Source organism: Loxodonta africana, chromosome 3, assembly GCF_030014295.1.
Source record: "Loxodonta africana isolate mLoxAfr1 chromosome 3, mLoxAfr1.hap2, whole genome shotgun sequence".
Lineage (NCBI taxonomy): Eukaryota > Metazoa > Chordata > Mammalia > Proboscidea > Elephantidae > Loxodonta > Loxodonta africana.
The window spans coordinates 183,910,311-183,921,489 of record NC_087344.1 but is presented as its reverse complement, the minus strand read 5'-3'; the positions used below and the strand labels follow the sequence as shown (position 1 = coordinate 183,921,489).

Below are 11,179 nucleotides of genomic sequence, written 5' to 3'. Positions count from 1 at the left end.
TTTTCCACAATGCTTTTCCTTCTAGAAGCTTACACAGGTTTTCTAGTTTTCCTTGGCCAGAATTTTGAAATAAATTTATTATTAAAAATCTGTCTTTAGAATCAATGGAATCTTTGATTTCATTATATATTGTTTTTAAAAATTGAAACAGTGGTTTAAAATCTACTAACAGGAGAAAACATGAGGGCCCAAATATATTTTATACAAGTCCTACCAATCTGCCAAGGAGCAGGGTTTTTTTTTTCCCCCTAATAATATAACTTCTACATATAAATAAGGAAAAATAAAAAGTGTAATAGAAAAATGAGTAAAAGGCATGAGAAGTTTTCTCAAGATAAATAAATGCATAGGCCTGACGTATGTACGAATCGATGCTCAAACACATTAATACAAAGTGGTGCTCAAACATAGAGATCCCATCGTGTATTTATTTGATTGGTAAAAAATAAGAAGTTAAGTAATGCAGTATGTGGGGGAGAATGTGTGTTTGCGGGGTCGTTTTGGATTACTAAAGTAAAGTAGTACAACCACTTGGAAATAAATATGGCAATAGCTAGTCAAACCTAATACTCACATATAACAGAAAATTTTATTCCTAGGAATATATAGGGTAGAAGTATTTGCATATATGCACCAGGAGATGTATGCATGAATATTCATAGCAGCACTGATGGTAACAGCAAAAACCAGAGACAACTTATCCTGTCAATCAAAGAATGGATAGTAAAATGTGGTCTAGTCACATGACGGGCATCGTATAGTGCAGAAAATGGGTGAACTATGGTTTTATGGTTAGATGCAGCCATACGGATGGATTTTCATACTATACTAATAAGTAAAACAAGTATGTCTTAGAAAGCTACATGGAATAAAACACCTTTTTTTCTACAGTTTGAAAACACTGCACATAAATAACAAAACAATAAAATGAAAAGCTATGAAATTATAAACAAAAATTCCATGAAGACAAGAGAGGCAAAATTGAATAGGCTGCTACTTAGGTAAAAAAAAAAAAAAAAACTTTTTTTTTTTTTTTTTTACCTTAGGTAGATAAAACTTATTGCAAATTGTTGTACTTCTTGATAGACATATAAGACTTCAAAATATTACTTTAAAAATAATTAACATAAAATTAAATTATTGATATATTAAGAAGAAAATAAAAATAATTAAATAAGATCAGCCCTCCGTGGACCAGCAATCCAGTGTGTCTTCAGCAAAGATTATGGTTACTCCATTTCCATAGAGCTGAAGTCCACCTAGAGGGGAAAGTGAGTGATTCAGATACATTGTGTTCTAGAGACCCCCATTCAATCCTCATCTTTGTTTTCAGATCTGCTAGGACTCTGTGTAAGATTCCACACTAAACTCCCAACAGGTCTTTAAAGTAGCAGATGGACACTGAATTGGATTGGAAGGGAAATAGTACGATCAAGATGTGAAAGAGTAACCGAGTTTGAGAACCTTCCCTATTTTCTATACTAGCCCTTCCTATCCACTTTTTTTTTTGCCAGAGCAAAAACATTACTACTAGTCATAACAGCAACGAGAATATAGATTTGTTGTTCATTAATTGCCAGGCAATTATTGTGCTAAGAATGTTTCCACATTGTCCCATTTAATTGATAGGAAAAGACTGTGATGTATTATGGGTCTCACTTTGAAGCCATGAACATTGAAGTCCACAGGAAGAAGGAAACTTGCCCAAGAGTCACATGAATACATGAAATAGAAGAAGAATTTGAAACAATGAAGTATTCTGTGGTTCGCCATTGTGTCGGAGAGAACTTTTTAAAAAGCCTGAACACTAGGGGTCAAATGGGAAGGAGAGAAAAGAAATTAAAACACACACATACATCACTGCCGCCACCACCACCACCACCACAAGAAAACATTCGTCAGCTGTAGTTGCCAAAAATGGGCTTAGAAAAATGAAAGAAAAAAAGAGAGAGAGAGAGAGTTTTCATTTGACCATGAAGCATGTCCTTTACTGGTGACACCGAAGGGAAGGTGCATTGCCCAGGGTATGAATATTCCCACCCAGCACAGAGACAGGGGACACACAAAAGACTTGGGTTTGTCCTCGTGCCTCCTCCTGAGACTCTGGGAAGCTTGGAATGGAGCCTGGTGCTTGGTCAGGGAGGAGGGGTACAACTTATACTTCAGAAAAGAAGCCACTTGTCTGTCACATACTGCTCTAGGCAGAGCATTGGGAAAGGTTCGTGAGGCTACAGGAAGACATGATGTCAGGATTCAGAGACAATGGCAGAACTCAGGGCCCGTGATAAAACATCTGTTCCTTTTCATAGTCCTGAAAGATTCTGGGGCAGAGGCATAGGGAGGAGGACGAGGGCCCAGGGGCAATCTCTAAGTTGGTGTCCTGCCTCATTGACAGTGGATGACAGGAGGGCGATTCCCCAGCTGGTCTCATCTGGAGTTCCCCCTTGGAATTTTACCTGGTGGAAAGTCTCCGCCCTGGCCCTCCCCACCTTACTACACTTCTGTTCTGGGAACGGTTATGTGATCTTTCTGGACCTTATTGCTGGCACTGCACAGGTGGGCGCTTGGAATCACACATGGTTCAGGACAGTTGGGTAGCAATAGAGAAGGTGGCTTGCAGGACTGTCCTGTCTCAGGGAAAAGGTACAGAACCCAGGTAGGCATAAAAGAGCGTTAGGTAACAAAAGCAGGAACTTGGAAATCTGAGAGATGATTACACAGCTCATTAAATAAGTGTTGGCTTCCCTGCGTAGCAGTGTTCCTCTCAGTCATCATATCGTTTGGACAGCTGCCTCTTCTTCTGAATGCAATGTAATTATTTTTCTTTAAGGGATGCGCCTGAGCTTAGTCAAGAGAATGGTCTACTGATGTGAGGAAAGTTGTCCCAAGAGGATGACAAAATCAGCTTTTTGTGTCTTCTTGGACACAGGAACTGTCCCAACTTGATTTTGGAATCACATTTCTAGATACTCTTCACATGATCATGAAAAGTAGGCAAATTTCTTTGTTCCTCACTCTTTTTTATTTTCAAACTTTTCCCATTAATTTATTTTCTCCTGTAAATTTTAATACAATTTTACAAAAAGAAACAAAATAAAGACAAAGTAACCTATCACCACTACTTCCATCGACCAAATAACATTACACAAGTCAACACAATCTGGACCTCTAGAGTGAATCAAAGACTTTTGGTTTTCTAAAGCCTAATTCGACATCCGCTCCTACTCCTTCAGAGCTAATAAGGAACTGAGATGGTGGCTGTGTTGCAGAGAACACTAAAGGAATATAAGACACCCCAAGCCTGGGTAGCTTCAAATAGGTGGCAACCTAACTACAACTAACCTGAAACTGGAAAAATGACCTGACTTACACTATGGTGGCTGGAAGGTTCCTACCCCAAGATCCTCTTCCCTGGCGCCAGGGCACCATGAGAAGCTTGCCTTAGCTGGGGTCCTGCCCAACCTGGAGTTTTCTGGGCCTTGTCCCAGTTTGAGGATTAGGGAGTTCTCTAATTGGCAGTTTAAATGACTAGGGTTAGCACCCTTTCCATCGTCCTGGGGTTATCTGCATTATAATCCAGGCTGCTCTTTTTAACTGTCCTTGCCCATGTAACTGGACACCTGGCCCCACCCCATACATCTCTCCATTCCCACTGGTAATGCATTTCTTCTCAGTCTACCCTTACCTTAGTATAGTGGTAAAAGAGCTCCACTGCTAACCAAAAGATAGGTAGTTCAAATTCAACAGCGGGTCCTTGGAAATCCTCTGATACAGTTCTACTCTGTCCTGTAGGGTTCCTATGAGTCAGAATCAACTTCATGGCAAAAGGTCTGGTTTGGTTTGGTTTAGTAAGTTTATGGGACATTGAAAATATTCTCCTTAAACATTTTTACAATTGGAGAAATGTGAAGACCTCCTAACAAGGAGTAATCAGCTGCTATTGATTCTGCCTCATGGTTAGCCCAGTTGTTACAGAGTGGAACTGCTTCCTAGGGTTTTCTTGACTGTAATTTCTATGCAAGCAGATCACCAGGCTTTTCTTCCATAGCGCCACTGATGGGTTCAAAGTGCCAACCTTTATGTTAGTGGCTGAGAGCAAACCATTTGTGCCCCCGAGGGCCTCCAACAGTGATTACCAAGGCTTTGCTTTCACAGTGCTGTGTTTCTCCCAATAAAGGACAGACATATTTTGAGCTTGGTTTTGAGTCTTAAAACCTGCACCACTGTGGGCTATTTGGAATCCAGCGGAACTCAAAACCTTCTGCATTTCAGGTCTCTAAGTCACAGCCTCTGGGCTCTCACCAGGATGCAAGGTCTCATACCTCTTCTGTCATGTACACTATTTGCTCCTGACTCCTACAGGCCTGCAGATTCCATGATGCAGAACAATAGGGACCAACCCATCTCTTCAAGTGGTCACTTGAAATTTACATTTCTCCACCTTTTAATTCTACTCCTCCATGGAAGGATCACCATATGAGGAGAGATTAAAGAAGTGAATTAAAGTTCTTTGAAAGGAAGGAATCTCCTTACCATAGCAATACTCCATTTGAAATCACTAATCACTGTTGGAGCACTTCCCAGTGACCTCAGTGGTGTGACTTATGTTACCAAAGATGATCTCACATGACAAACAGATTTTTACTTTAGTTATTGTCTATTTTAATCTACATTTGAAGAACTCATAAGTTGAATTCCAAACTTGTCCATTAATGCATAATAATACCGAGAATTATTTAGAGTTTTAAGTCTATTGATTTGAAGTTAATTTAAATGAAAATATTAAGTATGCAATAATGTGGGCAATATGCAAATATGATGATAGTGGTATGGAAATTATTAAAGTCTGGTTATTGCCATCAAGTCAACCCCAACTCATGACAACCCTTTTTTTGTCAGAGTAGAACTGTTTTCCATAACATTTTCAATGGATGATTTTTTTGGAGGTGGGGGAGGGGTGTCATTAGATCATCAGGCCTTTCTTCTGAGGAACCTCTGGGAAACATCTCCCTGATATATCTTCCGGTCCTTCCAAAATAACCAATTCTTTTCTTCTCAGAGGCTCACCTCCTACATAAGGCTTCCTGTGGTTTCCTATCTAATATCCTGGCCCAAAACTCACCACTGTTGCTTTTCCTCTGGGTCCTTCAGTTACTGAGGCTGTTCCCTTTTTGACTGAGGGACTCTAGCTTGTTGATGAAAGCACAGAAAGGCACATCTTTATTGCTAGATCTTAGGACAGCTTCTTCAGGTCCCATGCCCTATAAAAAAAAACTTCCCCAGATTCCAGGAATGAAGACAAAGTTCAACATACACTAAACCAAAAGAAAAAATGTAAGAAAATACTTTAAGATCCCACACAAAACTTAAAATATTAATTTCACACTGACTGTGACTGACTGTGGGTTGAGAAGAAGAGAGGATAGCCAAACATGTAAGGCCTAACACCTGTAGGGCTGGTTTATGCACGTTCTTTTTCCTCTCCTCACCATATCACCATATGTAAGCTCCAAGAGGACAGAGCCCAGACCTTGTCTTTTTCTTACCAATACATCTGCAGGATGCACAATAGAGTCTGTCAAATAGTTGTCAGTTGACCTGTGCCCAGTCCTGTACCATTTTCACCATCATTGGTATGTATGAATCCACTGTGGTAGCAATCCATCTCATTGAGAGTTTCCCTCGTTTTCGTTGGCCCTCTACTTGGTACAAAGCATGATGTCCTTTTCTAGTGACTGGTCTTTCTGATGACATGTCCAAAGTAAGTGAGTCAAAGTCTGTCCATTCTCACTTCTAAGTAACATTCTGGTTGTATTTCTTCTAAGACTGATTTGTTCACTTTGGCGGCCCACAGTATATTCAATATTGTTCGCCAAAACCACAACTCAAATGCATCAATTCTTTGCCTGCCCTCCTTTTCCATCGTCCAACTCTTGTATGCGTATGAGGTGATTGAAAAGACATGGCTCACATCAGATGCACCTTAGTCATCAAAGTGCTTTCTTTAAAACCTTACAGAGGTCTTTTGCAGCAGATTTTCCCAAAGCAATATATATTTTTTTTGGACTGCTGGCCGAAAATCCCAGGGCAAATAGTGTTATTGTTGTTGTTAGATGCCGTCAAGTCAGTTCTGGAAAATAGTGGCCCCATGCACAACAGAATGAAACACTGCCTGGTCCTGCACCATCCTTGCGGTCATGGTAATGCTTGAGCCCATTGCTGCAGCCGCTGTGTCAATCCACCTCGTTGAGCGTCTTCCTCTTTTCTGCTGACCCTGTACTTTACCAAGCATTAGTTCTCCAGGGACTAAACCCTCCTGACAACACATCAAAAGTATGTAAGACACACTCTCGCCATACTTGCTTCTAAGGATCATTCTGGTTGTACTCCTTCCAAACAGATTTGTTCGTTCTTTTGGCAGTCCACAATATTCAATCTTCTTCACTAACACCACAATTCAAAGGAGTCAATTGTTCTATGGTCTTCCTTATTCATTGTCCAGCTTTAAGGTGCATATGAGGAATTGAAAATATCATGGCTTCTTTCAGGTACACCTTAGTCTTCAAAGTGACATCTCAGCTTTTCAACACTTTAAAGAATTCATTTGCAGAAGATTTGCCCAATGCAATGCATCTTTTGGTTGCTTGACTGCTGCTTCCATGGGTGTTGATTTTGGAAACAAGTAAAATGAAATCCTTAACAACTTCCATCTTTTCTCCATTTATCATGATGTTGCTTGTTGGTCCAGTTTTAAGAATTTTTCTTTTCTTTATGTTGAGGTGTAATTCGAACTGAAAGCTGTGGTCTTTGATCTTCATCATTAAGTGCTTCAAGTCCTCTTCACTTTCAGCAAGCATGGTTGTATCATATGCAGAAAGCAAGTTATTAATGAGTCTTCTACCAATCCTGACACCCTATTCTTCATACAGTCTAGCTTCTCAGATTATTTGCTCAGCATACAGATTGAATAAGTATGGTCAAAGGATACAATCCTGATACACACCCCTCTTGACTTTAAATCACACAGTATCCCCTTGTTCTGTTTGAACAACTGCCTCTTGATCTATGTACAGATTCCTCATGAGCACAATTAAGCGTTCTGGAATTCCCATTCTTCCCAATATTACCCATAATTTGTTGTGATCCACACAATCAAATGCCTTTGCATAGTCAATAAAACACAAGTAAACAACTTTCTGGTACTCTCTGCTTTCAGCATCTGACATTCAGCAACGGTATCAGTGCAGCTTGGATTTCTTCCTTTAGTATTCTCAGTTCCTGGTCATATGCTACCTCCTCAAATGGTTGAACACTGACCAATTCCTTTTGGCATAATGACTCTGTGTATTTCTTACATCTTCTTTTGATGCTTCTTGCATCTTTTAGCATTTTCTTCTACAGAATCCTTAACTACTGCAACTCGAGACTTGAATTTTTTCTTTCGTTCTTTCAGCTTGAGAAATGCCGTGTGTATTCTTCCCTTTTGGTTTTCTCTCTCCAGCTCTTTGCACATGTCATTAGAGTACTTCATTTTGACTTCTCCAGCCACCCTTTGAAACCTTCTGTTCAGTTCTTTGCTTCATCAATTCTTCCTTTTGCTTTAGCAACTCGATGTTCAAGAGCAAGTTTCAGAGTCTCTTTGGACATCCATTTTGGTCTTTTCTTTCTTTCCTGTCTTTTTAATGACCTTTTGTTTTGTTCATGTATGATATCCTTGATGTAATTCCACAACTGGTCTGGTCTTTCACTATTAGCATTCTATGTGTCAAATCTATTCTTGAGACGGTCTCTAATTTCAGGTGGAATATAATTAAGGTCATAATTTGGCTCTCATGGACTTGTTCTAATTTCTTCAGTTTCAGCATGAACTTTCTTTAGTTTCAACTTGAACTTGCATATGAGCAATTGATGGTCTGTTCTATAGTCGGCCCCTGGTATTGTTGTAAGACAAGCAATTATAAAGAAGACTGCCTAGCAGCACTAACTTTTCAAATTTCAATAAATATTATAAACCCCATTACTTTCCAAATCTGGGGTCAGGACACTCAAAAAATTAATTTTGGAGGTGAACAAAAATGACAGGACCCTGAGTTTGTGTCTGCTGATGAAGTAAGAAGAGCAGGTGGTACCCATGAAGATGAGGCAGACACAGGCCTTCTGAGGCCTTGGTATTTCCCTTTCTTCTGGAGCATCCATGTTTTAAGAAATATTGTGATTTCATGTAGGATGTCCCACTAATTCCAAAAAGCTTTTTGCCTACAATGTCACTTAGAAAAGTAAAGTAAATTAGAAAAGAAAGAGAGTAACAGGTATTAAGTTTAAAAATCTTATTTCCTAGAGTAGTCATGTCTAAGCTTCTTTCTTGCTGGAGCAAATGCAGTAATGATGATGATCTGCTGCTTCTAATGAACTACCATTTATTGCATGCTATTTCTGGGTCAAGGCAGCTGGGTGGCACAAATGGTTTGACTTCAACTAGTATACTAAGAAGTAAGGATGGTGAGACTTCACCTCACTTACTTTGGACCTGTTACCAGGAGGGACCAGACCCTGGAAAAGGACATCACACTTGGCAAAGTAGAGGGTCGGAAAAACTGGAAGACCCTCAATGAGATGGATTGACACAGTGGCTGTGATAATGGGATCAAATATTGCAATGATTGTGATAATGGCACAGGACCAGGCAGTGTTTCATTCTGTTTGTACATAGGGTTACCAAGAGTCACACTCAACTCAGTGGCACTTAACAACAACAGCAATTATCCTAAACATTGTCAATTTCAACCTACCTAATGCTACTGGGGAAGAAAGTGCTGCTAATCTGCTTCCATAAAGATTACAGCCAAGGAAACCCTACGCGGCAATTCTACTCCGTAACACATGCCGTTGCCATGAGTTGGAATCATCTCAATGGAACAAGCTTTCTTTTTGTTTGTTTATTTGTTTGCTGAATTCTGAGTCAGATTTTCTGCCAACAAAGTTACAGGCATTATTCAATTTTATACCTAAGACAGATTTGGGATCTAAATATTATTTTTCCCACTTTGCACTAAAAAAAAAAAAAAAGAGAGAGAAAACTAAATCCTGAGGGGTTAAATAATTTGTCCCCCTAATCAAAGAGTAATTAAAGAAAATAATATGGGTTCAAAATAATACAGAAATAATCTTTGGTGTGAAACAAAATTCGGGTAGCAGTGATTGTGAGAGTCTGGATATTGGGATCAAAGAAGAATAAAAATAAACCAAAATTATGATATAATGTTGCTGACAAAAGCAGGTTTGAAAAAGAAATAAGATATTTATCCCAACTCAAAACATGTACTTTATTCAGGAAGGGAAAGGAAAATTACAATTGCCCAAGTGGTGGAAATCTCTCCCCAGGTTACAGACACAGAAAACGTCAAGAGAATCATCTGACGAGACCAGGGGAATGTGCTCTTGTTCTTCCTTTGAAGCGCTGGGATCCTGGCACAGCTGAGGACTGCCCTTTCTCGGTTACCTCCTGGAGAGTAGCAATACAACAATGTAGGGAAAAAAAAACCTTCACTTGCTAGGAATCATCACAGGCAGATTATGGACTAATGGATAGAAAAGTTGTGTCCATGGTTGGCTTTGAAGAAATGAAGGTTGAGTTGTGGAAGGAGTCTGAGCCAATTGTCCTTATCCTTTCATGATGCTGATGAGTCCTGAAGCTGTTACTTGCTCTTAGGAGGACACTTCTGCTGGCAGGGTTGGTATATCTGTGTAGGAGGGCATTTCTGCTGACATGGCTGAGGTGGGCATTTTGGGGGTGGACATGGCTCTGGGCACTTTGGAGGTGGACATGGCTCTGGGCACTTTGGAGGTGGACATGGCTCAGGGCACTTAGGTGGGCACACCACAGGAGGTGGTTGGCAGGACTGCTTGCACTGCTGCTGCTGGTAAGACATCTTTCTGGAGCCTCTGGAAATCTGAAAGAAATTAGACGACAGTGTTCACAAGAAGGAACTTCTACAGACAGAGAAGCCAGAGCTTATTTGATTCCACTGGATATCACCTCTCCAGTCTCTGAGATATACTATCATCTTTTAACTCCTTTTGTATAACTTTCTGGCTTCTACTCTCTAGCCATCTGCTTCACTAACTCTGGAAAATTCTCTAAAGCAGCAAGTAATGACATTTACATGAAAATAACATCTTCAAGAAAGGGAGTCACAAGTTCTGAAAACCTGAGCAACCTTATAAGTAGTCCCTGCCATTATTTCTTACGAAGCACCAATACTTGGATAGATAGCAAGCAGCCTTTTTTTTTTTGGAGAATTCTATGACTTTTGAAATCACAGCAGAATGGACTTCATAAAGAAATGGAAAGGAAAACAAAATTCCCTTTTTTCTTCTTCAAACCAAAGCTTTCCTATTAACTTCTTTTTCAATGTAGACATCAAACTATCTACCAGAATCAAGTTAAAGCAATACATCATTGTATCATTATGCCCCAATTCACAGTTATCATCAATTAAGGGCATCAAACTAATGATCCTACCTTTGGACACACCAAAATTTCTGTCTTCGGTTTGAAGTCAGATATTTGAGAGCAACAAATAAACAGAAGAACTCAAGGAATCTCCAAAGCAGACCAGGAATCAAGTATCAGGAGGATGTTAGCCTCGCAGCAGAGGACCTCTTTATATAAGGGATTGCTACCCCACCCAGAGGGAAGTGGAGCTACCTAAAACTGGGCTGGTCCAAGAATTTCCTAACCAAATAAAATCCATCCCTAACTGGCTGGACAGGGACTCTGATAACAGGAAGCATCTTGCTTCCGGATCTCCTCACTGGGATAAGTGTCCATGACTCAGAGGCCCTGCCTTAGGGACAGTATCAGTGACTTACAGCAGTGGGAGAATTTAGGGAGTTCTTTAACTGGTGTCCAAAGGCTCTTTTTCTTGGCTGAAGACAAAGACCTTTTCCTAGCCTTCACTTTCCCAGCATCATAAAACTGCCTTCCCTGTTCCACTTTAGCTGGTTGCCAATTTTTTATACATCCTGGAGCGAAAAAAGCCTGACTACCTGGGAGCCTGAATACCTTGTGACGTCTTTCTCATTACTCCAGTATCAGTTGCCATCAAGTCAATTCCAACTCAGGCCAACCCCGTTGTTTCAGAGTAGAACTGTGCCCTATAGGGTTTTCAATGGCTGT

General features: G+C 40.0%; 1 protein-coding gene across 1 annotated transcript; it reads right to left on the bottom strand.

Annotated features, from left to right (window-relative positions):
- Window positions 1–9,557: 9,557 nt before the first annotated feature.
- Window positions 9,558–9,973, bottom strand: LOC100667700 (small proline-rich protein 2G-like). Its single transcript, XM_003415071.3, has one exon. It carries the CDS (start codon window positions 9,927–9,929, stop codon window positions 9,696–9,698), a length of 234 nt encoding a protein of 77 aa, XP_003415119.2. The 5' UTR covers window positions 9,930–9,973; the 3' UTR covers window positions 9,558–9,695.
- Between the last annotated feature and the right edge of the window lie 1,206 nt (window positions 9,974–11,179).